We start from the raw sequence: 24,203 nt of genomic DNA on the forward strand, positions 1-24,203 counted from the left end.
TGTGACTAGAGAGTGTGTTTCTCTGCCTTGTGCTGGATATATCTCAATGGTGTCTCGAATTCTGTCAGACTAACTGCTCAACTTCTGGACAGAATGCCTCTTATTGATCATGTAACTCTGATACCATGGTTGACTGGGGAGAGGAGAGAAAACCTCATTGCCCTCTGGTATAGGTACAATGCTTCCAATCTGGACTCACTCAAACCAACAAACTATCTCAGGTCTCCAGAAGAGGTATGGGTAAATTTCATCTGTGCTCCCATTTCAATTCAATCAGAGAAGAAGGCTTATTCTATGCTAGGTGTGTCTTCACAATTCATTTAATATCTCATTCATATTAACATCTTTTTACCCCTGTTATCTTTCTTTTGTTTTCTTTGCAGCCACTGGAGGGGTCTTGATGGAATTCAAGGAATCAAAGAACATCTATTCCCCACTCATGCTTATTGAAATACTTGTTGTTACTTTGATACATCTCCACTCCTAGAGGGAATGGCTGACTTGTTCAAAAGTCTTTGTATCTCCAGTATTTAACACAGTAAAAGACAGAATTGCTTAAAGTTAGATAAGGATGTCCTGAAGGCAGAGAGATTCTAAGTGGCCTCTTTCCTTTGCCTTTTCTCCAAGTCTTTCCATCTCTGCCCCACTTATCCTATTGTTTGGCTTTGTCTTAGCTTCCAGGGTCCTCCTTCCTGGTCATTCCTTCAACTTTCTGTTTCTGCTGTCTTACTCTTCCCTCATCCTGCTTGTCTCTGTTTTGAAACTGCATTACATACTGTCTCCTTTCCTGGCAGCTGCCTCTGTCAAGCCTGGCACTTCTGTCTTTGAGTACAGTGTGGGAGTGGGAGTAACTGTGACAGAGCTAAGTCATCAGCATCTGGTAGAGAGCTGAGAAAGCCTTGGAGGCAATACGTACTGTATTCATTCATTCAACAAGCATTTATTAAGCTAAGCATCTATTATGTGCAAGGTACTGTGCTAGAGGTACAAGGACTTCAATCTTTAAGTTATGACAGGAGGCAAACAGCAACACATTTATGGACAATATAAAATTTATCCAAAATGAAAGTAATGAAAGGAAGGCACTAATCATTGGGAGATTTAGAATAGTCTTCATGTTCCTTGTATAGAAGTTGACATTTGAGCAGAACCTTGAAGGAAGCTTGTGTGTCCAATCAATCAAAAGTACAGTTTTTTGGGGCAGCTGGGTAGCTCAGTGGATTGAGAGCCATGCCTAGAGATGGGAGGTCCTAGGTTCAAATAAGGCCTCAGACACTTCCCAGCTATGTGACCCTGGGCAAGTCACTTGACCCCCATTGCCTACCCTTACCACTCTTCCACCTATAAGTCAATACACAGAAATTAAGGGTTTAAAAAAAAAAAAGTACAGTTTCCTAAAAGTCTTAGTGCCGTTTGTTTTTTAAACTCTTACCTTCTGTTTTTAGATCAGTACTAAGTATTGGTTCCGAGGCAGAAGAGCGGTAAGGGCTAGGCAATGGGGGTTAAGTGACTTGCCCAGAGTCATCCAGCTAGGAAGAGTATGAGGCCAAATTTCAACCTAGGACCTCCCATCTTTAGGTCTGGATTTCTATCCAATGAACTACCTAGTTGTTCCTTAATACAGTTTTAGTAGCTTAAAGCTATGCTAAGACTTTTGGAATACCTTGTATTTATTAAGCATCTGCTATGGATCAGGACATATAAAGACAAAATGAAATAGTTCCTCTCCTTAAGGTGCTTAGATTTTGAGGAGCCAATGTGTATATGGAGAAGTATATAAGTCAATTAACCTCTCTTTGCCTTAATCCACTGGAGTAGGGAATGGTAAGCATTCAGGTATCTTTGGCAAGATGGGTTCATGGACAGCACTGTCATATTATGGTCCACAGGATCTTGAAGAGTCGGGCACACCTGAACATCAACAACAAGTGCTTTGGACAGCTTAGTTTTGAGATGCTCATAGGAATCCAGTTGGCAGGGGGATGTGTGGGACTAAAGCTTAGGCTATAGGTTTGTGAGGCATCTTCATAGAAGTTATAAGTAAATTCATGGCATCGTAGGAGGCCTCCAAGAGAGAGAGCAGAGAGGCAAGAGAAAGAAGGCCCAGGCCTGAGCCTTGGGACACATACACAGGAAGGATGTGGGATATGGATGATGATCCAGCAAAAGGGACGGAGAAATAATGTTCAGATATGTAGGAGGAAATCCAAGAGAGATCAGTGCCATGAAAACTCAGATAGGATAAAAAGATCATAGAAGAGAGAAGGAGGAATGAGTGTATTCTAGGCAGCTGGTACAAAGGCATGGAGACAGGATGACTGGACAGTAAAATGTGAAGGGTAGAAATCTGAGGCAAGGAAGACTGGGAAAGTAGACTAGAGCCATCATGAGAAGGACCTCAAATGCCAAACAAACAAAAAAGGAATCGTATTTGAGCCTAGAGACATTTTAGAGCCTAAGGAGATTCCTGAATAGGGTAGAGACATAGTTAGAATCATGCTTTCAGAATAGCAATTTGGCAGTTGTATGTAGGATGGATAAGAGATAGAAGAGACTTGAGATACTCTCTTGGTGACTTCATCAGATACCATGAGTTACTTCTTTCTACGAAGATGCCTCACAAACCTACTTCAATCTGAGCTTTAATCCCACAACCACCTGCCAATTGGCTATTGCAAAATGGATGTCCTATGAGCATCTCAAACCTAACATGTCTAAAGCACCAGATGTGAGAGTTAACACACAGGCTGTTGTATAAACACATTCAGCAGTTCACTTAAACTTTCTGGCAGAACCAGGAGAACGTTGCATACAGCAACACAAATAACTTGTATATATATCTGCCTCCAGAGAAAGAAGTGATAAACAGAAACAAGCAAGACATAGTTTTATATATATGTATATCCTTGTCAAAAAATGCCTTCTCTAGTGAGGAGAGGGGAGGATTGGAGGGAGATATATCTGGGAATTTTAATATAATAAACAAACTAATTAAAAATAAAAAATAAAACTTTCTGGGTTTCAGTTTCCTCATATAAAATGAGGTTGAACTAGATAGTCCCCAAATTCTTTTCTAGCCTCAATTTCTATTCCTTGGCTTATACCTTATGAGTTTACCTCGATTTTCCTCATCTGTAAAGTAGAAAGAACCCTTTTTCTACAACTCTGCTTTCTAGGGGAAGTTTTGAGGGCTAGAGATAACCCTTGAGGGTGTGGAGCACTGAATTTGTTCCCTATGGGGAGGCAGTACTGGAATTAATGGGGCCAAGAGCTGCTGTGCATCGAGTCTCACTGGAACTCCTCCCTTTGCTGTCTCCTAACAGGCCTGAGATGCGCTGGCCCTAGCTGTCTTCTGGCAGTATGTCTGGGGTGTCTGAGCCCCTGAGCCGAGTGAGGGTGGGCACCCTGCGCCGGCCCGAGGTCCCCCCAGAGCCGGTAGTGGTGGTGCCGGTGGATGTAGAGAAGGAAGATGTACGAATTCTCAAGGTCTGCTTCTACAGCAACAGCTTCAACCCTGGGAAGAACTTCAAGTTGGTCAAGTGTACTGTGCAGACAGAGATCCAGGTAAGAGCTGGGGGTGGGTGAGGCACTATTAAAACAGGGTACGGTGGAAAGAGGTTTAGAGTCAGAAGTCCTGGGTTCAAAACCCACCTTTGGCCCTCAATATTTCTGTGAACTTTGACCAGATTCAACCCCTCTAGGTCTCAGTTTCCATATCTGAAAAATGAAAGGGGTGGCTTAGATGACTTTTAAGATTACTTTCAGTTCTCCAACCTTTGATCCTTTCTTTCCTTTGAGCAGACCCAGCTCAACTGCCCTGGCTCAGATTTTTCCATACCTGGGAAGACTTAGCTAGAATTTGTAGGCGTTTCCTTCTGCAGACTTGGCCTCCATGTTTATTGGGCTCATTTCCTCTCTTAGCCAAAGAATTTGATTCTAAGATAGTTCAGTTACTATGGCATAATGGACAAATGGTCCTTTGGCCTCTGCCTCCATGCCTCTAAGGAGAGTAAACCCATCACCCCTTGAGGCAGCTTTCATTGTTTTTCCTGACATCAAATCCAAGTTTTCTTCATTTAACTTCCACCTTTTGTTCTGGTTCTACCCTTCTGGGACTAAACAGAACAAGCTTGATTGTTTTTCTACATATCCTTTTACATACTTGAAGACTGCTATTATGTGTCCCTTGAGTCTTCTCTTTTCCAGCTAATCAGCTCATAAGACCTCATAAGACATAGACTGAAGGCCCTTCACCATCCTAGTTGTCATGTCTATGTAGATGACTCACAGATACACATACCTACACATGGTATGTTGTGTATATATATTTATATGTCTACTTGTGTGCCTCATTAGAATGTAAACTCCTTGTAAAAAAGGATTGTTTTAGCAATAAATTGGGGAAAAAATTTTATAGACAGTTTCTCAGAAGTTTCATATCTAAAATATATAAGAATAGAAACCATTCCCCAATTGATAAATGGTCAAAAGAGATGAAACTCAGTTTTTAGATGAAAAAAAATCAAAGCTATATATAACTATAAGAAAAAATATTCTAAATCTTAATTAGAGAAATGCAAATCAAAACAACTAGGAGATATCTCATACATATCAGATTGGCTAAAATGATAAAAGGGCAAACTTACAAATGTTAGAGGGGATGTGGGAAAATAGGAAACCTAATACACTGTTGTTGGAACTGTGATCCAACCATTTTGGAGAACGATCTAGAATTATACTCAAAGAGTTACAATTCTGTGTATGCCTTTTGACCCAACAATATCACTATTAGGTTTATTTCTGAAGGTGATCAGGAGTCTGGGTGGCTCAGTGGATTGAGAGCCAGCCTAGAGACCAGAGGTCCTAGGTTCAAATCTGGCCTCAAACACTCCTAGCTGTGTGACCCTAGGCAAGTCACTTAACCCCCATTGCCTAGCCCTTACCACTCTTCTGCCTTGGAGCCAATACATAGTATTGACTCCAAATTGGAAGATAAGGTTCTTTTTTTTTTTTTTTTTTTTTTTTTTTTAAATTAAAAAGAAATGAAGGTGATTAGGGGAAAAGGAAAAGAACTTCTAAGTTCAAAATCTTTATGGCAGCTCTCTTCGTGGTAACAAAGGACTGGAAATTGGAAGGGATACCTGGTAATTGGGGAATGGCTAAACAAATTGTTTAATATAATTGTGATGGAATACTGCTATGCTGGGGCAGCTGTGTGGTTCAGTGGATTGAAAGCCAGGCCTAGAAATGGGATGCCCTAGGTTCAAATTTGTCTTCAGATACTTTCTAGCTGTGTGACCCTGGGCGAGTCACTTCACCCCCATTGCTTAGCCCTTACCACTCTTCTGCCTTAGAACCAATAAACAGTACTGATTCTGAGATGGAAGGTAAGCGTTTAAAAAAATAAAAGGAATATTACTGTGCAGGAAATGATGAGCAGGTTAATTTTGGAGAAACAGGGAAAGACTTACATAAAATTAAATAGAGTACAATGAACAGAACCAAGAGAATGTTATATACATCAACAGAATATTATTTGAAGTCTTGATTGAAAGTCATAACTTTTCACCTCCAGAGAAAGAACTGATAAAGAGAAATAAAAAATACCCTAGTTTTATATGTACATTTATCTTTTTGTCAAATGATGCCTGAGGGGAGGGGGAGGGAAGGAGGGAGTTAACTGGGTATTTTAATGTAAGAACAAACAAATTTAAATTTTAAAAAATTCACAAAGCACATGAACAATAAAAAAAAATTTAAAAAAGATTTCACATTTTATTTGAAAAAGTAACAGAGAGCCCCTGGAGTTTATTGAGTGAGGATGGGGGTGGTGATAGACATGGTTAGATGGTTTGGGCAGCTGAGTGGAGGGAGGATGGATTGGAGTGGGAGGCCAGGACCCACCAGAATGCTGCTGCAATAGTCCAGATGTTAATTGGTTTATCCAAGGTTATCCATGTTCTAAGTGTGAGCTATATTAAGAGAGGTTTATACCTTCCAGGAATAGGGAAGGAATAGCCTCCTGAATTCTGACCTCTTCAGACCTCATACAGAGTATGGAATTAGTTTAAGAAATATATTAAAGGAGCAGCTAGGTGGCACAGTGTGAGACCTAGAGTTGGGAGGACCTGAGTTCAAATCTAGCATTAGAGATACCCCCCAGTTGTGTAACTTTTTATTTTATTTTATTTTATTTTTTATTTTTTATTTTAAACCCTTAACTTCTGTGTATTGACTTATAGGTGGAAGAGTGGTAAGGGTAGGCAATGGGGGTCAAGTGACTTGCCCAGGGTCACACAGCTGGGAAGTGTCTGAGGCCGGATTTGAACCCAGGACCTCCTGTCTCTAGGCCTGGCTCTCAATCCACTGAGCTACCCAGCTGCCCCTGTGTAACTTTTTAAAGCCCTCCATAACCTGACTCTTTCCTGCCTTTCAAGACTTCCGATCCCTTCCAACTTCCATGTACTCTGCCATCCAGCAATACAGACTTGCTCCTGAGACAGGACATTCTATGTCTTCTCACACTGGCTGCCACCAATACCTGGAATGATCTTCCTCCTTCCCTTACCTCTTGGCTCCCCTGATTTCTTTCAAGGCTCTGCTCAAAATTTACCTGCTTTAAGAGGCCTTTTCTGATCCCTCCTTTCCGTAGCCCCTTCCTCTGAGTGGCCCCCCATCCTCATGCATATATCTAGTGTGTACGGAGTGGTTACCATGTGGTCTCTTTCCAGTTGGGGTGCTCTTTGAGGGCAGTCCCAGAGGCAAGGACTATGCTTTTTTAAAATCTTTTTCTTAATATCCCCATTGCTTAGCACAGTATGTGGCACATAGTAAGCACCTGATAGGCACTGGTTGACTTGACAACTTGTTAGAATAAACTCTCTAATCCTCAGTCATCTCATCTGTAAAATGAAGGGAGTGGGCGAGATGAGCAGGGGGGGGTCTCTTCTGGCTTTGTATTTATGATCTGAGCCCAGCTCTTATTTTCCAGGATATTGCAGGCCATCTCTGCTTCTAGTCTCTCCTGACGTGTGAATCTCTGCCAGAATGGTTACTACTTTAGTAAATGTTTCCGCAACAAGACAGCCTCTATGAATAGTGGCCAAAGCAGCAGAATTTGGACTAGTGGGATTCATTTTTCTGCTGGCAGCACAAACTTCCTAATGATGAGAGCAACTTCAAGGGATTGTGGGTTTACTCTCATTGTAGGTCTTCAGGCAGAGGCTGCTTTAATAACTGAACTACCCTTGAATCCAATTCTTAGACTGAGAAAGGCAAGGATTCATACCTGACTCAGATATTTCTATATCTGAGAAGTAACATGGAATTTGAGGCATTTTCTTAGAGTACATTTCCAGGCTTGGCCTTGGTGGTTACTGGGCAGCCCTTCTGGGGCACTCCATTCCACTTAAAAATTTTTTTTTTAAAACTCTCTATCTTTTGTCTTAGAATTTATACTATGAAAAGAAAAAAAAGGAAAAAAAGAATTAATATTCTGTGGCAGCTGCAAGGCAGAAGAGTGGTAAGGGCTAGACTAGTGATGGTGAATCTTTTAGAGACCCTGTGCCCAAACTGCACTGGCACGCTGCATGTGAGCCCCCTGCATTACCCCAGGCAAGGGAGGGAGGAAGCGCTCCCATTCATGTGAAAAAATGTCCTTAGCCTCATGTGGAGAGGGGGGAAGGGAGCAGCCCCCTCTGGCATGCTCTGGCACACATGCCATAGGTTCTCCAACATGGGACTAAGCAATGGGGATTAAATGACTTGCCCAGAGTTACACAGCTGGGAAATATCTGAGGCCAGATTTGAATCCAGGTCCTCCAGTCTTTCAGATTCTCAATCCATTGAGCCACCCAGCTGTCTCCCTCAATCCATTTTTATATGACTTTTAATTATTAAAAACATTTTTCTTTCATCAGTCTTTTTTTTTTAAACCCTTACCTTCTGGTTTGGAATCAATACTATGTATTGGTTCCAAGGCAGAGGTAAGGGCTAGGAAATGGGGGTTAAGTGACTTGCCCAGGGTCACACAGCTGGGAAGTGTCTGAGGTCAGATTTGAACCCAGGACTTCTCATCTCTGGGCCTGATTCTCAATCCACTGAACCACCCAACTGCTCCTTTTTCATCAGTCTTGAATTTGCCTCTTTGTAACTTCTCCCTGGCTCCGCCCTCCAGGACAGTAAAACAAGCATAATCCTTCTTCTGAATGGACATGAGCTACTCCTTAGAGAATGACTAGGGGTGAATTATAGTAGGCCAAGTATTAAACTGTACATACCTTTAGAACTAGCAAAAAAAAAAAAATTTTACCATTACTGGTAAATTATCAGAGTATGGCAAGGGCAGACAAAAATTCCATATATACAAAAACATTTAGGGTAGTAATTTTTTTTTTTTTTTGTGGCAGGAAAAAAAAATGTTAACAAAACAGTGCCATCAGTTGGAAAGTGCTTGTAGCTAAACAAACTGTGGTGTAATAATGTAATTGTAATAAATGACATACAAAGAATTATGAGAATCTTTGGAACCTGTATGAACTGATGACGGGCAAAGCTAGCAGAGTCTGTAGTATATCCACTCAATAATGTAAAAAGGAAATACTGAAAAATATCAATACTCTGATTATTGCGATGAATAAAAAGAAAAAAGGATTGTTAGCTTATTAGTCATGGGAAGGTTTAAGATGATAGTTTTATAAAAAAATAAATTAAACATGCATGTTTCAAATACTCAACAGTACTGATAAGATGTTCCACATTGTTTCATCCATTGTTGTCTTTTTTACATCTTGGCTCCTATTTGTTAATAGTTGAGGCTATTTTCTGATCTTCTAGATTTTTCAGGTCGTTGATCCTAAGAGTAGAAAAAGTAGAGTAAAATCTTTTATTGGGGCAGCTGGCTGACTCAGTGGATAGAGAGCCAGGTCTGGAGACACTTCTCTAGGTTTGTAGGTTCAAATCTGGCCTCAGACACTTCCTAGTTGTGCGACCCTGGCTGGGCAAGTCACTCAATCCCCATCGCCTAGCTCTCATTGCTCTTCTGCCTTGGAAATGAGACTTAGTATCAATTCTAAGACAGAAAGTAAGGATTTAAAAAATATATATTATTATCAATACCAGATCTTAAACTGTACTATAAAGCAGCGGTCATCAGAACAGTATTTTACTGGCTAAGAGACAAAAGGGTGGATCAGTAGTAGACCCAAGGGTAAATGACCTCAGCAGTTAATGTTTGATAAACCCAAAGATCCCAGCTTTTGGGACAAGAACTCACTATTTGACAAAAACTGTTGGGAAAATTGGAAAACAGTATGGGAAAAATATGTTATTGTACTACCAGTAGAAAAGTGAATTCCACTGTCCCCAGTCCTGCTGCTTTGGCCATTATCCATAGAAACTGATGGGGGAGACCCTTTATTAAAGTTGTAACCAATCTTGGCTAATAAGCACTGAAAGTGAAGCGTGCCTCCTTTTCAGGACAAAGGTGGCAGACTTGCTGTGGAACGAGGCATATACTGTCAGACATGGCTGATATTTTGGTTTGGTTTGTTTGATTTTCCTTCTTTGTCACAAGGCTTCAAGGATTCTGCTGAAGAGAATGAAAGCAAATATTGCTGGGAATTGACAACATTATAAGAAAAAAGTATTAGTAGAATGTTTTTTCAACATTTCCAATGTTGCTGAGGGAAAATAAGGTCTTTTAGGAAGAGGAAATGGATGGCTAAATTTGCAGAAGCAAGAATGTGCCCAGCATTTGGGGAGGGAGGGATATCAAGTCAGGCAGTCAGTAAGCACATCTGGAGGAAAGCCTCTATGTAGGGAATAGTAAGATATAAGGTGAGAAAGGTAGATGGGGACCATTTTGCAAAGGATTTTCAATACAAGGCTGTTGAATTTGGCTTTATTCTATAAATACTTGGAGAATTGAAGATTTTTGGCAGGAAAAATATGATGAAATTGTTATTTTTAGGATATTAATCAGGCTGTGGCATTCAAGATGGATTGTAGGTGGGAGGAAAGGAGTCTGGTTTGAAGGCTATTGCAAAAGTCCTGGTATGAGGTGATAGCACTGAAACTAAAGTGAAGAAAAGGAAGGAAGATATGTGGAAGAGAGTAGGATTCAGTATCAAAAGATCTGGTTTCAATTCCTTTTTTAAAAAACCTCCTGTCTTAGAATCAATATTAAAATATAACCCAGTGGGGACAGCTGGGTAGCTCAGTGGAGTGAGAGCCAGGCCTAGAGACAGGAGGTCCTAGGTTCAAATCTGGCCTCAGACACTTCCCAGCTGTGTGACCCTGGGCAAGTCACTTGACCCCCATTGCCCACCCTTACCAATCTTCCACCTATGCGACAATACACCGAAGTACAAGGGTTTAAAAAAATATATATAACCCAGTGGAATTGCTTGTCAACTTCAGGAGGTGAGAGGAAAGAGGGGAGGAAGACAACATGAATCATGTAACCATGGAAAAAATGTTAAAACTTAAAATAATAAAAAAAATAAATACATACATATATATGTATAAAAGAATCAATAATAAATATTGGTTCCAAGGCAGAAGAACAGTAAAGAACTGTGACGGGCAAACTTTTTAAAGAGGGGACAAAGGAAAGGAAATGCCCATCTGTCAGTCTGTTTCTAAGGCAACTCTTTCAAAGTTTCATTGTATTGTATCTACTCATTGTATTTGTCAGATTAAGAATAATGATGCGTCGCTGTATAGAGCATTTCAGGGGGCTACATCTGGCCCCGCAGGCCATAGTTTGCCCATCACCGGTATAGGGTAAACAGAATAAAAGTTTTTACTTGGTGAATTATTTTTGCTCAGTATAGCATTCTCCTTCAGGAATAGAGAACACATCATATCTTAAGTAAGCCCTTACTTTGTATTGATTCTAAGCTGGAAGGTAAAGGAAGGAAGGAAGGAAGGAAGGAAGAAAGAAAGAGGAGGAAGGGAGGGTGGGAGGAAGGAAAGAAGGAAGGAAAAAAGAAAAGTAAAGAAAGGAAGGAAGGAAGTCAAGGAAGGAAAGAGGTCAAGTTATGAAGAACTTTGAACACAAAACAGAAACTTTTATATTTAATCCTGGAAGTGATAGAAAGCCATTAGAGATTATTGAGAAGACTGGTGACATCATCAGACATGCATTTTAGAAAGATTAATTTGATAACTGAGTGGAAAATAAATTGGAATCAGTGGAGCCTTGAGGCTGGGAGACCAAGCAGTAGCAGACTACTGCAATAGTCTGAGTGAGATGATGGGAGTCTCACTCAGGGTGGTGGCACTGGCAGATGAGAGAAGGGAGCGCACATAAGAGATGTTAGAAAGGTAAAAAGCAACAGACTTTGGCAACTGACAAGATATGGGTGAGGTAGGGTGAGAGAGATCAAGGACTTAAGAATGATACCTAGATCATGAGCCTGAGTAACTTGGAGGATAGTGTCATGTATTACATACAGCCTGATCCCAAGGGACTCCTGCCTTTCAGTTATCCTTTGGGTGATCCTTGGCTTTAGTTCTTTGGAGGCAGTATTAGTCCATAATTTTCAGTCCTATAACATCATTGGGTTCTTTTGCAAAAATGATTTTTATATTCATTTTCCAAAATTTTGAATCCCCCAAACCTATCCCTTCTTCTCCCTTCCTTCCTCCCTAAAACAGCAAGCTATCCTATGTTAGATTATTACCTATCTTGCTCAGTTTTGGGGGATAATCTATGCAGCACATAAAGATTTACTCCAAGGAGGCAGTGAGAGGAGTTGGGAATCCAGGAGTCCGGTCTCCTAGTGATGAGGTTTACTCTCTGGTCTGTCCCACTTCCTCAGCTTCCCTAGCATTTAGGTCCAATTCTCCTGCATTGACATACTCCGTCTTCACCTTATGGGTCCTTTTCAAAGATAGCCATCTGACTTCCTGTGGTTCTAGTGCCTAAAGGCCAGGCCCTGCTTAAACACACACACAACCCCCCTGCACACTCCGGACTCCTCACAACTTGGCCACAAGAAGTTTTACTTCAGCAAATGACAGCTCCCCTATCTCTCCACAGTAAGACTGAACCCCAGGTCCTAGATTGACAGAAAGGCCGACTCTTATCCCACCTCACCCACTTCTTTGACTCGACTGTATGCAGCCTGCCTGTGGCTTGCTTTTTTTTCTTCTGTTTACAACTTCCACGGCTGTCCCTTATCTGTCTGAACACTCTGTACCAGGAATGTCTCTGAGTCTTGCCAAGTTTGTCCAACACTCCTCCTCCCATGATGGATCTCTTGAAATCCTCACTCTCCCGTTATAGATTTCTTTTCTCTTTTTTTTTTCTCCTTGATTAAAAGGAAACAAGCTCCAGATAATTCTTATATCACAGTTCAGTATCACCTAAGGGAACCACAAGGAATGACACTGGTCTAAAATGCTGGTGCTTAATAAATATTTGTTGACTGTTAGCTTCCTCTGTCTCTCCTTTTCCCTCTCCTTCCCTCCCCTCCTCTTCTCTCTCTGTCTCTCTGTCTCTCTCTTTGTCTCTCTTTGTCTCTGTCTCTCTGTCTCTCTCTCTCTTTGTCTCTCTGTCTCTCTCTTTGTCTCTCTTTCTCTCTGTCTCTCTCTGCCTCTGTCTCCATCTTTCATTCGGGTTCTCTCCTCCCTCTCTCTTTCTCTCTGTTTCTGTAACTCTTTTTCTGTCTGTCTGTCTGTCTGTCTGTCTGTCTGTCTGTCTGTCTCTCTCTCTCTCTCTCTCTCTCTCTCCTCTTTCTTCCTCCCTCTCTTCTTTCTATGACTCTTGCTCTCTTCCCACCCCTTCTTTCATAGCAAAGTGATATGGGTAGGGTCCTGAATTAAGCATCAGGGGTCCTTGGGTTCCAATCCTACCACAGATTTCATTGTTTGCCATATAACTTGGAAAAGTCACTTAGCCTCTCTCAACCTCCTTATCTATGAAATGGGAGTAATAATAGCACCTACCTCTTGAGGTAATGAATGCATAAATGAAACGGCAATTTTAAGCACATATTATATACAAAACATGAGTAAGTAGGCAGTACAGTAGATAGTGAGGCCTGGAGTTAGGAAGACCTGAGTTGAAAAATGAGTTAAAAAAAAAAAAAACATTTGCCTCAGTTTCCTCATCTGTAAAACAAGCTGGAGAAGGAAATGGCAAACCATTCCTGTATCTTTGCCAAGAAAGCCCCAAATGTGGCCATGAATAATCAGTCATGGCTTAAACAACTGAACAACAGCAACAATGTACAAAGTACCCACGCTAAGCACTAGGGATACAAATAGAAAAGCTCTCAAGAAGCTCCCATTCTAATGAGGAGATAACACACTTGGAAGGTTTCATCTACAAGTCTAATGCACATGCATATGTTTCATCTATAAGTCTACATATAATGTATGTAAAGACTATGCAGACCCTAAAAGCTATATCAGTGTTACCCATTTTTGTGTATAATGAGGAGGATGGACTGACTGACCTATGAGGCAGCTAGGTGGTGCAGTGGGTAGAGCAGCAGTTCCCAAACTTTTTTGTCCTACCACCCCCTTTCCAGAAAAAATATTACTTAGCCCCCTGGAAATTAATTTTTAAAAAATTAATAGCAATTAATAGGAAAAATAAATGCACCTGTGGCCATCACTGCTCTCTGGATCACTGCAGCACCCACCAGGGGACGGTAGTGCCCACTTTGGGAATCACTGGGGTAGAGTATTGGATTTGGTTAGGAAGACCTGAATTTGGATCCTGTCACAGTCCTATTAGCTATGTGAGTCTGGTCAATGCATTTAACCTTTCAGTTTCAATTTTTTCATCTATAAAATGGACATAATAATAGCCCTTACCTCTCAGGATTGTTGTGAGGATCAAATGAGATAACATATACTGTATTTTGCTAATCTTATGGCATTGTGTAAATAAATGCTAGCTCTCCTTGTCATTCTAACTCTAGATCTTATGAGGTTATATGGAAATTGCCCTGTTTTTTGGACCTGGGCATTTATCATTGTAGGGACCTCCCTGTACCAAAACAGATAGACACTCTTCCCCAACATCTGGTTTTAAAGAGTTGGCTGTAGGGTTTTATGATAGGGGTAAAGTGATTTGCCGACAGACACACAGCCATTATGTGTACTAGGGAGAACTTGAACCCAGGTCTTCCTGACTCCAGGGCTATTCTTCTATCTACTTCTCAGGACCAAGACATAATAGCAGCAGAACATTTGGAACTGTGTTATGAAAATAGAAAGTAGTTCTTAACATCTCTCAGATCTCCCCCCTTCTCTCCATCATTCCAGTTTGATCCCCCAACATCTCTTGCCCATACTACTCCCTTCTCCATTCTATCCTCCACATAGCTACCACTAAACTCTTCCTGAAATACAGGTCTAACTAACTGACTAACTAACTATAAAACTCCCCAGCCTATAAAAGCTCCACTGACTCCCTATTGCCCCAAAGATAAAGTACCTATACTTCAATTTATATTTTGGTTCCAGAATACTTACCCAATCCTATTTCATATGAATCCCCTCCATGCAATATCTATTACAGCTAAATTAAATAATGCTATAATATTTATAAAGTTCTTAGCACATAGTCGGTGCCTGATAAATGCTTATTCCCCTCTCCTTTCACCTAAACTAGCCTATTTGCTACTCTTCAAGCCAGGTATTCTCTTTCCCAGCATCCTACTTTCACATAGGTGATCCTGTTTGCCTAGAACACCTTCTCTCTTCCCTTCTGCCTTTTAGAATCTTTCATTTTCTTCAAGACTTATCTGAAGAGCTGTCTTCTAAAGGCAGAGAGCCCTTCTTTATTCTCCTCCTGCTCTCAGTGGGTTTTCTCCTTCAAATGATTTTGTACTTAACATTGTATAAAAGCCCCCAGAAGAATGTAATCTCCCTCTCAGGAATGGTTTTTCCATTTCCTTTTTTAGCCCCCACTGCATTCTTAGCATGGTGCCTTGTATATGTTAGGCACTAAATAAATGCTTATTGAATTAAATTAGACCCAAACTGGAATTGACTTTAGAACTCACAACCTGTTTAATCGCCCTGCTTTGTATCATCTCTGCAAGTTCCTAAGCTATGTTATTAATGTTTTCTGGTTTAAAAAAAGAAATCTATAAATATAATGTGTAGGTATATATGCATATATATAACATTATGCTCTTTTAAGTAAATCCTAGGGTATTACAAAATCTCCTAGATGAGGTCCATAGTCGCCCTAACCATCCACAAAATAAAAACTAAGTGCATGAAGGATGCATATTGTTAAGATTATGACATGCAATTACAGTTTGTAAGGTTTCCTAGTTGGTGGGAGAGTTAGTCAATGAATGAGCATTTATTAAACACCAACTATATGCCAGGTCCTCTGCTAAGCACTAGGAGAAGTCATTTAGTTATATGTAGGTAGCTTAAGAGGAATGAATAATGATCCTAATCACTAACTAGCTATGCAGTCTTTTTATTTCTCTGAGCCTCAGTTTCTCTCCTTTTAAAAATGAGAGTGATGATCTTGATAAGTCTGTAGATTGACCTGTAAGCATTCTCTGGGTAGCATAGTGGATAGAGCACTGAACTTGAAATCAAGAAAAGATAAATTTGATTCTTATCTCACATGCTGGGTGTGCAACTGTGGACAAATCATTTAGCTTCTCCTTATATGCAAAATAGGGGTAATGCTAGTATAGGTTTGATAGCATGGATCAAATGAAATAATGCAAGTAAAGTGCCTTGAAAACTTCAAAATGCTAAATAAAAGGGGACAGATAGGTGGATCAGTGGATAGAGAGTCAGGTCTAGAGATGGAAGGTCCAAAGTTCCTAGCTGTGTGACCCTAGGCAAGTCATTTAACCCCCATTGCCTAGCCCTCTTTGGAACCAATATGCAGTATTGATTCTAAGATGGAAGAGAAGGGTTTTTTTTTAAAGGCAGTTATTATTATCTTGTCAACAGTGGTGTGCCCCAGCATACAGCTGTTTGGTATCTCAGGTGATGCTTGAGATGCTTCAGTAGCAATTGTAATCCAAACTTGGATTTTTTTCCTGCTTTCTATAAACCGACAGAAAATCAGGCTTTCAGTCAACTAATTAATCAATTAAGTAGTTTACTGATGATCTCTAAAAGTGCCTTCCAACCCTAAAGCTATGGATTAAGAGAGTTAAGTATACCTCGATCAGCAGGTGGTGATAGAGTTAAACCCCCTAGCCTGGTGACAGCAAACCTTTTAGAGAACGAGTGCCCAAACTGCAACCCTCACATTACGTGTGAGCTCCCAGCCTTACCCCAGACAGGGGAGGGAGGAAGTGCTCCCATTGAGCTGCTGGGCAGAGGGGCGGGTGATGAGAGATATTTCCTCAGTGTATGGAGAAGAAGAAGGGAGCAGCCCTCTCTAGCAGGCTCTGGCACACAACACAGCCCTAGCCAAAGGGACTCNGTTCAAATCCAACCTCAGACATTTATTAGCTGTGTGACCCTGGACAAGTCACTTACCCTTAGTTACCTAGCCCTTATCGCTCTTATATCTCAGACAAAATCTAAGGTGGAATGTAAGGGTTTAAAGAAGAGAGAGAGTGCTGACCCTGGAGGCAGGAGGAAATAAGTTCAAATCCAACCTCAGACATTTATTAGCTGTGTGACCCTGGACAAGTCACTTACCCTTAGTTACCTAGCCCTTATCGCTCTTATATCTCAGACAAAATCTAAGGTGAAATGTAAGGGTTTAAAGAAGAGAGAGAGTGCTGACCCTGGAGGCAGGAGGAAATAAGTTCAAATCCAACTTCAGACACTTATTAGCTGTGTGACCCTGATCAAGTCACTTAATCCTACTTGCCTCAGTTTTCTCATCTATAAAATGAGCTTAAAAAGGGAATGGAAAACCATTTCCCATTCATATCTTTGCCAAGAAAACCTCAAAAGGAGTTATAAAAAGTCAGACAGGCCTAATCAATTAGACAACAACAACAAAAGTAGGACTGAGGAGAAGCTTAGATCAAATAACATCTATAAAGTATTTTTTTAACCCTAAAGTGCTATCTGAATATTAGTTATTATTGGAGAAAGCTGGCTACAGACAGAGAAACTAAGACAGCGACTTACTCACCAGTCAGTGATGAAGAAAGCATTAAAATCCTGAAGTAAGCAATCTGATATCGATTTTATATGTGGAATCATGTAAAACATTTTTTCCATATTAGACATTTGTAGAAGAGGAGAATTTTTGTATTATAAAAATATAAGAAAAAAAGTAAAACATAGTATGTTTTTGGTCTACATTCAGACTCTGTAAGTTCTTTCTCTGGAGGTGGATCTTTCATCTCTCATCATGAGTCTTGGGGATTGCTTTAGATCATTGTATTGCTGAGAATAACTAGGTCAATCACAGTTGTTCATCAAATAATATTGCTGTTATTGTAAACAATGTTCTTTTGCTTCTGCTCACTTCACTTTGCATCAGTTCATGTAAGTCTAGGAAAAACTTCTTGTGGAAGATAAGATTTTAGCTGGGACTTGAGGGAAGCTGGAAGGAAGAAATGAGGAAGGAGAGCACTCAGCAATGGGATATAGCTAATGAAAATGCCCAGGATTGGGAGATGGGCTATAGTTAATCAGACATGAAGTGGTAGTAATTCACAGTCAAAGACATAGAACAATAGAATGTGAGAGCTGGAAAGATCCTCAGAAGTCATCTAGCACAGTCCCTCCATTTTACAGATAAGGAGACCCATGGCTTGTCTATGTCAGAGCCCAAGTTTCCTGACTCCTAGATTAGTGCTTCTGCTGTAATGATGGTGCCTGGTTCAGCTAAATGTGTTCTATTCATGTCAAATAAGCTTCATTTTCTAACTCACCTTTATTCCACTCTTCATTCCTAATATTTTCCTGTGTTCAAGGAAATGTCTTGGATAGTATATGAACTCAATTTTTTACATTTAAATTTCTTGCAGAAATTTACTAATCAATCCCTTCTTTCCCTTCTCTTTTTGTCATCCTTCCTTGCCTCCATAGTTCTTGTTCTTTGCAGACAGAGGAAAGAGTCAGAGGGCTTGCCTTCAGCTCCTGCTTCTGCCCGTGCAACATTGAATGATTTGCTCAACTTCTCTGGAGTCTGTTTCCTCATCTGTAAAATGAAGGCATTGGATGAAATGGCCTCTCCTTCAGCCCTTGATCAATGATCCTTGCTTTGTCTCCCTTTGCCTCTCATTTTCTCTCATCTCTTCTATAGGAGATCATCACCTCCATCCTGCTAAGTGGGCGCATTGGACCTAACATCCAGCTGACCGAGTGCTATGGCTTGAGGCTGAAACACATGAAGTCGGATGAAATCCACTGGCTGCACCCCCAGCTGACGGTGGGCGAGGTGCAGGAGAAGTATGAGTGTCTACACGTCGAAGCTGAATGGAGGTAGGAGAAAGAAGCCAGTCCCTAGGGTAGAGAAAGTGTTGGAGTAGACCAGCCAGAGGTCTGGGGAAGCCTCCATCATCCCAGTGCTTCTTCTGAGACTCTAGGGTAGTAGGGGAGTGGTATAGAAAGATTAGCTCAGGAAGCCCTAGGCCAGAGGTTTTCTTCCTTCTCCAGAGACCCTGCCTCAGAACCAGAGAGAGACAGTGTGGTGCATACAGGGCTTTGGACCTGGGTTCAGATCCTGACTCTGCCATTGATTTCCTTTGTGAGCCTAGAGCAAACCACTTAATCTCTCTAGGTCTCATTTTCCTCAACTAAAAAGGAGTTTGACTAAATGACCTCAATTATTAGTTTGCGACATCAGAAAAACCCCAACCACCATCAGTAAAGGAAAAGTTAGTTCCTTGTCTCATAGCCAAGGTTCATCCTAGCCAGATGGGAGAGAGAAGAATTTGAGGGAAAACAAGTAGAGCCATAGGTTCCTTTCCTCCTGTAGTTTCCATACACTGAGTTCTGGAAAGCTTATCTTTGGTTCACCATGAATCCACCATTCCCACTTAACAGAGCTCATAGAGGTTTAAAAATATGCATCTAGATCTGGAAAGGACCTCAAGAGACCATCTAGTCCAACTTTTAATAGATGAGGAAACTGAGATCTAGTGAGGTTAAATAACTTGCCCAAGGTCATATGGCTAGTGAAAATCAGAAGCAGAAATTTGAACCCAAGACTTTTGACTCCAGAAGAGCTTTTCCCTTTGTGCTGCAATGCTTCCAAACTGGTGACCTGTAATCCAGAAACCTCCTTTGCTAGGAAAGTATTATATTAGGGCTTTATTGGAGGAACACTTGAAGGTTTTTCAAGAAAGAGGAAATTAGGTAGCTGTCAGAGAGGCCACATAGCTTCCTGAATAAAGTATTATGAGACCCAAGTTCAAATCTTGCCTAAGACACTAAACGACACTGAGTCACTTAAACTCTCTGAGCCTCAGTCTGTTCATCTGTAAAATGAAGATAATAATACCATATTATCTGTTTCATGGGGGTGTTATGAGGTCCTAATGAGGTAAAATATTAATAGGAATTTGAAAATTTTAAAGTGTTTTATGTTGTTTGTTGTTGTTATTATTATTATTATTATTACTCTGAAGGCACCATGTGATGGGGTAGGTGCTAAAACAGAATCCAGGAGCCCTGACTATGTGATTCTGTACCCTCTCCCTCACCTCAGTGACCATAGGATGATACTATTGCTGGAAGGGACCTCAGAGGCCAGCTAGTTCAACCTCCTAATTTTATAGATGTGGAAACTGAGGCCCAAAGATGTCAGTGACTTGCCCAAAGTCATACTGGTAGCAAATGAAAGAGTTGGGCTCTGAACCCAGTTCCTCAGACTCCAAATCCATCATTCTACCATCCCATGTTGTCTCTCTGCCTGGGAGGGAACAGGCTTTGATGAAGGGTTCAGAGAGAGCCCAGTGCAGTCCAGAAGGGCCCCTGCATGCCAGGCTCCTTGTCTGCCTCTGCCCCTCCTCTGCTGGCCCCTTCAGGCACCAGCTGCCCCACCCCAGACCAGAGGTTCTGAATTTCCTGCCTCAGGTATGACCTGCAGATCCGCTACTTGCCAGAGGACTTCATGGAGGCCCTGAAAGAAGACAGAACCACGCTGCTTTATTTTTACCAACAGGTGAGGCTTCTGAATGCCCCAGTCTCATTTGTCCTCCTTCTCTTGGAAGTAAGAGTGAGGGGGAAACAAGAGAAAGGCCAGAATTTTCAGGGTGCTGATCCAGGCAGCCTGTAGTGAGTGACATTTGTTCCCTGGCCTTAGTGTCTAATTTTCCAAATATGCCCCTAGGTTGGAATTCTAGAATAGTAGAGCTGGCTCCCCAGGTGGCCTCTGTGCTGTCATCTTTCCATCGCCCTAGTTTAACCCTATGTTCAAAGCTCTTGCTATCTCGTCTACTTTCCTGGGGATCAGGCTCTTGAAGAAGAGAAAATGGGTGCTGGGAAAGAGAATTTATTGCCTCAGGGCATATAGCAAATGAGTGGCAAAACTGAAATGAAATCTTACACCTTCAGTTTGGGGGTGGTTGTAAAAGAGAAGGAGATTGGATTTTGGGCTGAGAACCTTGGGATAGTCAAGGCACAGAACAGGATGTTATCAAGTCTTGATTCTGACTCCATAACATCTTATATCCATATCCTTTTCTCAAATCCCTGGTCCCCTGCCCTCCTACAGCTCCTTATCACTTCCCATCAGCACTATTTATGTAGCCTCCTAATTGATCTACTTGCCTCCTCTCTGCCTTCTCTGCTATACCTTGTGCCGTAGTAATATTCCTAAAGCACAAGTATATGCCATCTCCTTTGCTCAAGAAGCTTTAGGAGCTCCTTGTTGCTATTAGAATAAAATACAAACCCTGTTTGGCCTTTTATTTTTTTTTTTGTCCTCTGTTTTGACCTTCCCCATCTAAATCTAGCCCATGTCTCTTTGCCTGTTACACATTACTTTTCTTCATGCACCCAACTTGGCCTACTTGCTGTTTCTCACACAAAATAGTCCATTTTCTGGCTCTGTTACCTTTCTACCTACTGTCCCCCATGCCTGGAATCCATTTCCTCATCATCTCTTCCTCTTAGAATCTCTAGCTTCCTTCAAAGCTCATCTGAAGTACCTGTCCTGCTTGAGGCTTTTCTTGATTTCCCCCTGGCTGCTGGTGCATTCCTCCATTACCCCCCCCCCACCCCATTGCCTTGTCAATACCTTGTATAAATTTTGTATTTACTTATGTGTATGTGTGTGTCTGTGTGTATAGTCTCCTCTGATAGAATAGAAGTTCCTTGAGGGCAGACTATTGTTTTTGTTTTGGTGTCTTTTTTCTGTGCCTGGCACAGAGTAAACACTTGATAAATGCTCATTGATCAATCCATGTCCCTTTTTGCTCCACAGCTACGGAATGATTATATGCAACGCTATGCCAGCAAGGTCAGCGAAGGCATGGCACTCCAGTTGGGCTGTCTGGAGCTCAGGTACGTGGCTTCTGGCCTCTCACTTGGGTACTGTCTAGAGGTGAGCCAGGTACCATGGACAGAGACTGGTTCTAGTTCTTCTTGGTTTCCCAGTACACAATTGACCCAGACTTCCCTCCTAAGGCTAGGGGAAGGGAACAAGAAAGGGGAGATCAAGTGGAAGATCTAAGACTTGGTGTATGAAGGCCTGGCTTCTTGGCAGCATATTTCGACACCCCCTTTCCTGTCCAACTATCTCTATCTCCCTCCTGCATTTGCCTATGGTTTCTTTCTGTTTCTTTCCTTAGCACTCAGCCAAAAATCAGCCCAGCTTATCTACTCATTGTTCTAGCCTTGTTTACAAATTATATTGAGAAGGCATTCCATTGTGGACTAAACAGATTTCTGGCCTTGGGGGTGGCAGAAGATCTGGGCCTACTTTCATTATCCTCCCTAGCTCTGTCTTTAAGTCCTTCAGTGATTTTGGGTAGGTAATTTCACTTTTTTGAGTTTAGCATCCTCACCTCCATAGTGGAGGGATTGGGCTAGATGCAGTTCTGGAGTCCTTCCCCTTTTGGATATTTTATGCTGAAATGCTCCTTCACTGTCTGTGTAGATCCCTTTGTCTTTATTCCCAGTTCTGTCTAAGCATTATCTTTACCACTGTGTGGTGATAGAGACAGAAGAATATTGTCACTTAGCTATATCTCTGAGTTATTATATATCCCATGTAAGGTCACCCCAGCCTGTCGGAAAGAGAGTGAGTAATGGGGTGGGGAAAGCTATTTAGTCCTCTGGTTATTCCATGTCTTTGAAAGATTCTGAGAGTCCTTCTTGCTACTCCCACTTTTTACACATTAGAGAATTCTGGCTTTTGTTCTAGCCCTCAGAGTGTAGCCGGCTCAGGGATAACCATGGAAGGCATAGCAGAGATCATTACAGCTAGAAGAGACTTTAAAGACCATCTAGTATTTTCTACCCTCTCATTGTATAGGTGTAGAAACTAAGACCCAATAAAGTTATGTGACTTACATAAGGACACACAGTGAGTGACTGATCTGGATTTCCATTTCAGATCTTTTGATTTCAAATCTATTATTTAAAAAAATTTTTTTTAAATTTAAGTATTTTTCCATGTTACATGATTCCTGTTCTTTCCTCTCCTTTTTCCTCCCCCCTCCCAGAACCAACAAGCAATTCTACTGGGTTATACATGTGTTATCACACAATACCTATTTCCATATTATTCATTTTTGTAATAGAGTAATCTTTTAAAACCAAAACCCCAAGTCCTATACTCATATAAAGGAGTGATAAATCATATGTCCTTCTTGTGTGTTTCTGCTCCCACAATTCTTTCTCTAGAGGTGAATAGCATTCTTTCTCATAAGTCTCTCAGAATTGTCCTGGATCATTGCTTTGCTTTTAGTAGCAAAGTCAATTACATATGATCGTTTCATAATGTTTCAGTTTCTGTTTGCCTCAGTTTTCTCAAATGTAAGATAAGGATAATAATAGCACATAACCTGCAGAATTATTGGGAGGATCAAATGAGTTCTAAATATTTAAGTGCTTAGCACAATGCCTGGCATGTAAATGTTTATTCTCTTCCCACTTTCCTCTATGTCATCACTGAATCAAAGCCCTAGTCACCTTACCTTATTTATGGCTCTGATGTCAGAAGATGCTGTTGCCATAAGAAATTAAGAAAATGACCTCATTAATTCAGGAGATGCAGATAAGCTAGAATGGGTTTGAAAGAGTGGAGAAACTTTATTTTTTTTTTTTTAATACTCATCACCTGTCTTAGAATCAATTCTAGATATCGGTGCCAAGGCAGAAGCGCAATAAAGGTTAGGCTTATTGGGGTTGTGACTTGCCCAGGGTCATACAGCCAGAAAGTGTCTGAGACCAGATTTTAACCCAGGACCTCCCATCTCCAGGCCTGGCTCTAAACTGGGCCACCTAGCTTCACCCAAGGAATAACTCTTTAGAGGCATTTGTCAAAGTAAAGTAAAGAGGTGCTGGCCACCGAAGAGGCACTTGGAGAGCTTCCTTTTTCCTTTTTGATCTGTGCCTTCCCAGAGGTTCCAAAAAATGCTTTGTAAGATTTACTGGCTAATAGCCCTGAGTGATTATAACAGCAGGATGTCTATATGACAGCTTGATTCTGGATTCATGGGAGAGGCACTTGGCTCACCCTCGTAAGAAACTTACCTGGTTAATAATGTATTGATAGAAAACCAAAAACTACTTCAAGTCCATATCCAGCTTGTGACACAGCACCTACAGTTCCCTTTGTTCTCACTTTGGAACAACGCCACTGCACACATACAAGTTCCCACCAAGAGCCTCCAGCTCTGCCAGGACCACAGCGGCATTATCAATGGCTCATTACCCCCACCTCCAGTCCTGGCAATCCATTCTTTTATACTCTGGAGTAAACCAGCTATTTAGATATCTTTAACGAATGCATCAGTTCAGGATAGGAAAAGTCCTCATACCAGTGACACTATCAAATCAAAAGTAAGGCAACCAAGGGACTGCATGTACCAAGGTTGGTTTGATTTTTTTAGTAATTATTACTAAGGACTCATTAATTATTCTGGCTGTTTCTTTCTTGGCTGTGAGTATTTCCCCTTTCCCCAGACCTGGCAAAAGGGCTAGTTTGTTCAGGTTGCTCCAAAATGACATTTACTAGATTTGTGACCTCAATTAGGCCATGGCCTTCCTAAGTCCTAGTTTCCTCATCTGTAAAATGGGGATAATAATAACCTGCAGAACCTACCTGTATTGTGATA

The 24,203-nt window shown here is 41.2% G+C and overlaps 1 protein-coding gene across 2 annotated transcripts in view; it reads left to right on the plus strand.

Annotated features, from left to right (window-relative positions):
* The first annotated feature begins 3,360 nt into the window (after positions 1 to 3,360).
* Positions 3,361 to 24,203, plus strand: part of PTK2B (protein tyrosine kinase 2 beta) — a 67,250-nt gene continuing 46,407 nt past the window's right edge. For both annotated transcript variants that reach the window (XM_044663768.1, XM_044663769.1), the window contains exons 1-4: positions 3,361 to 3,564; positions 18,218 to 18,396; positions 19,993 to 20,080; positions 21,344 to 21,423. In XM_044663768.1, the coding sequence (XP_044519703.1) occupies positions 3,361 to 3,564; positions 18,218 to 18,396; positions 19,993 to 20,080; positions 21,344 to 21,423 (551 nt within the window). The remainder of the gene's footprint in view (positions 3,565 to 18,217; positions 18,397 to 19,992; positions 20,081 to 21,343; positions 21,424 to 24,203) is intronic.

The sequence above is a fragment of the Gracilinanus agilis genome, chromosome 2 (assembly GCF_016433145.1).
Source record: "Gracilinanus agilis isolate LMUSP501 chromosome 2, AgileGrace, whole genome shotgun sequence".
Classification (NCBI taxonomy): Eukaryota; Metazoa; Chordata; class Mammalia; order Didelphimorphia; family Didelphidae; genus Gracilinanus; species Gracilinanus agilis.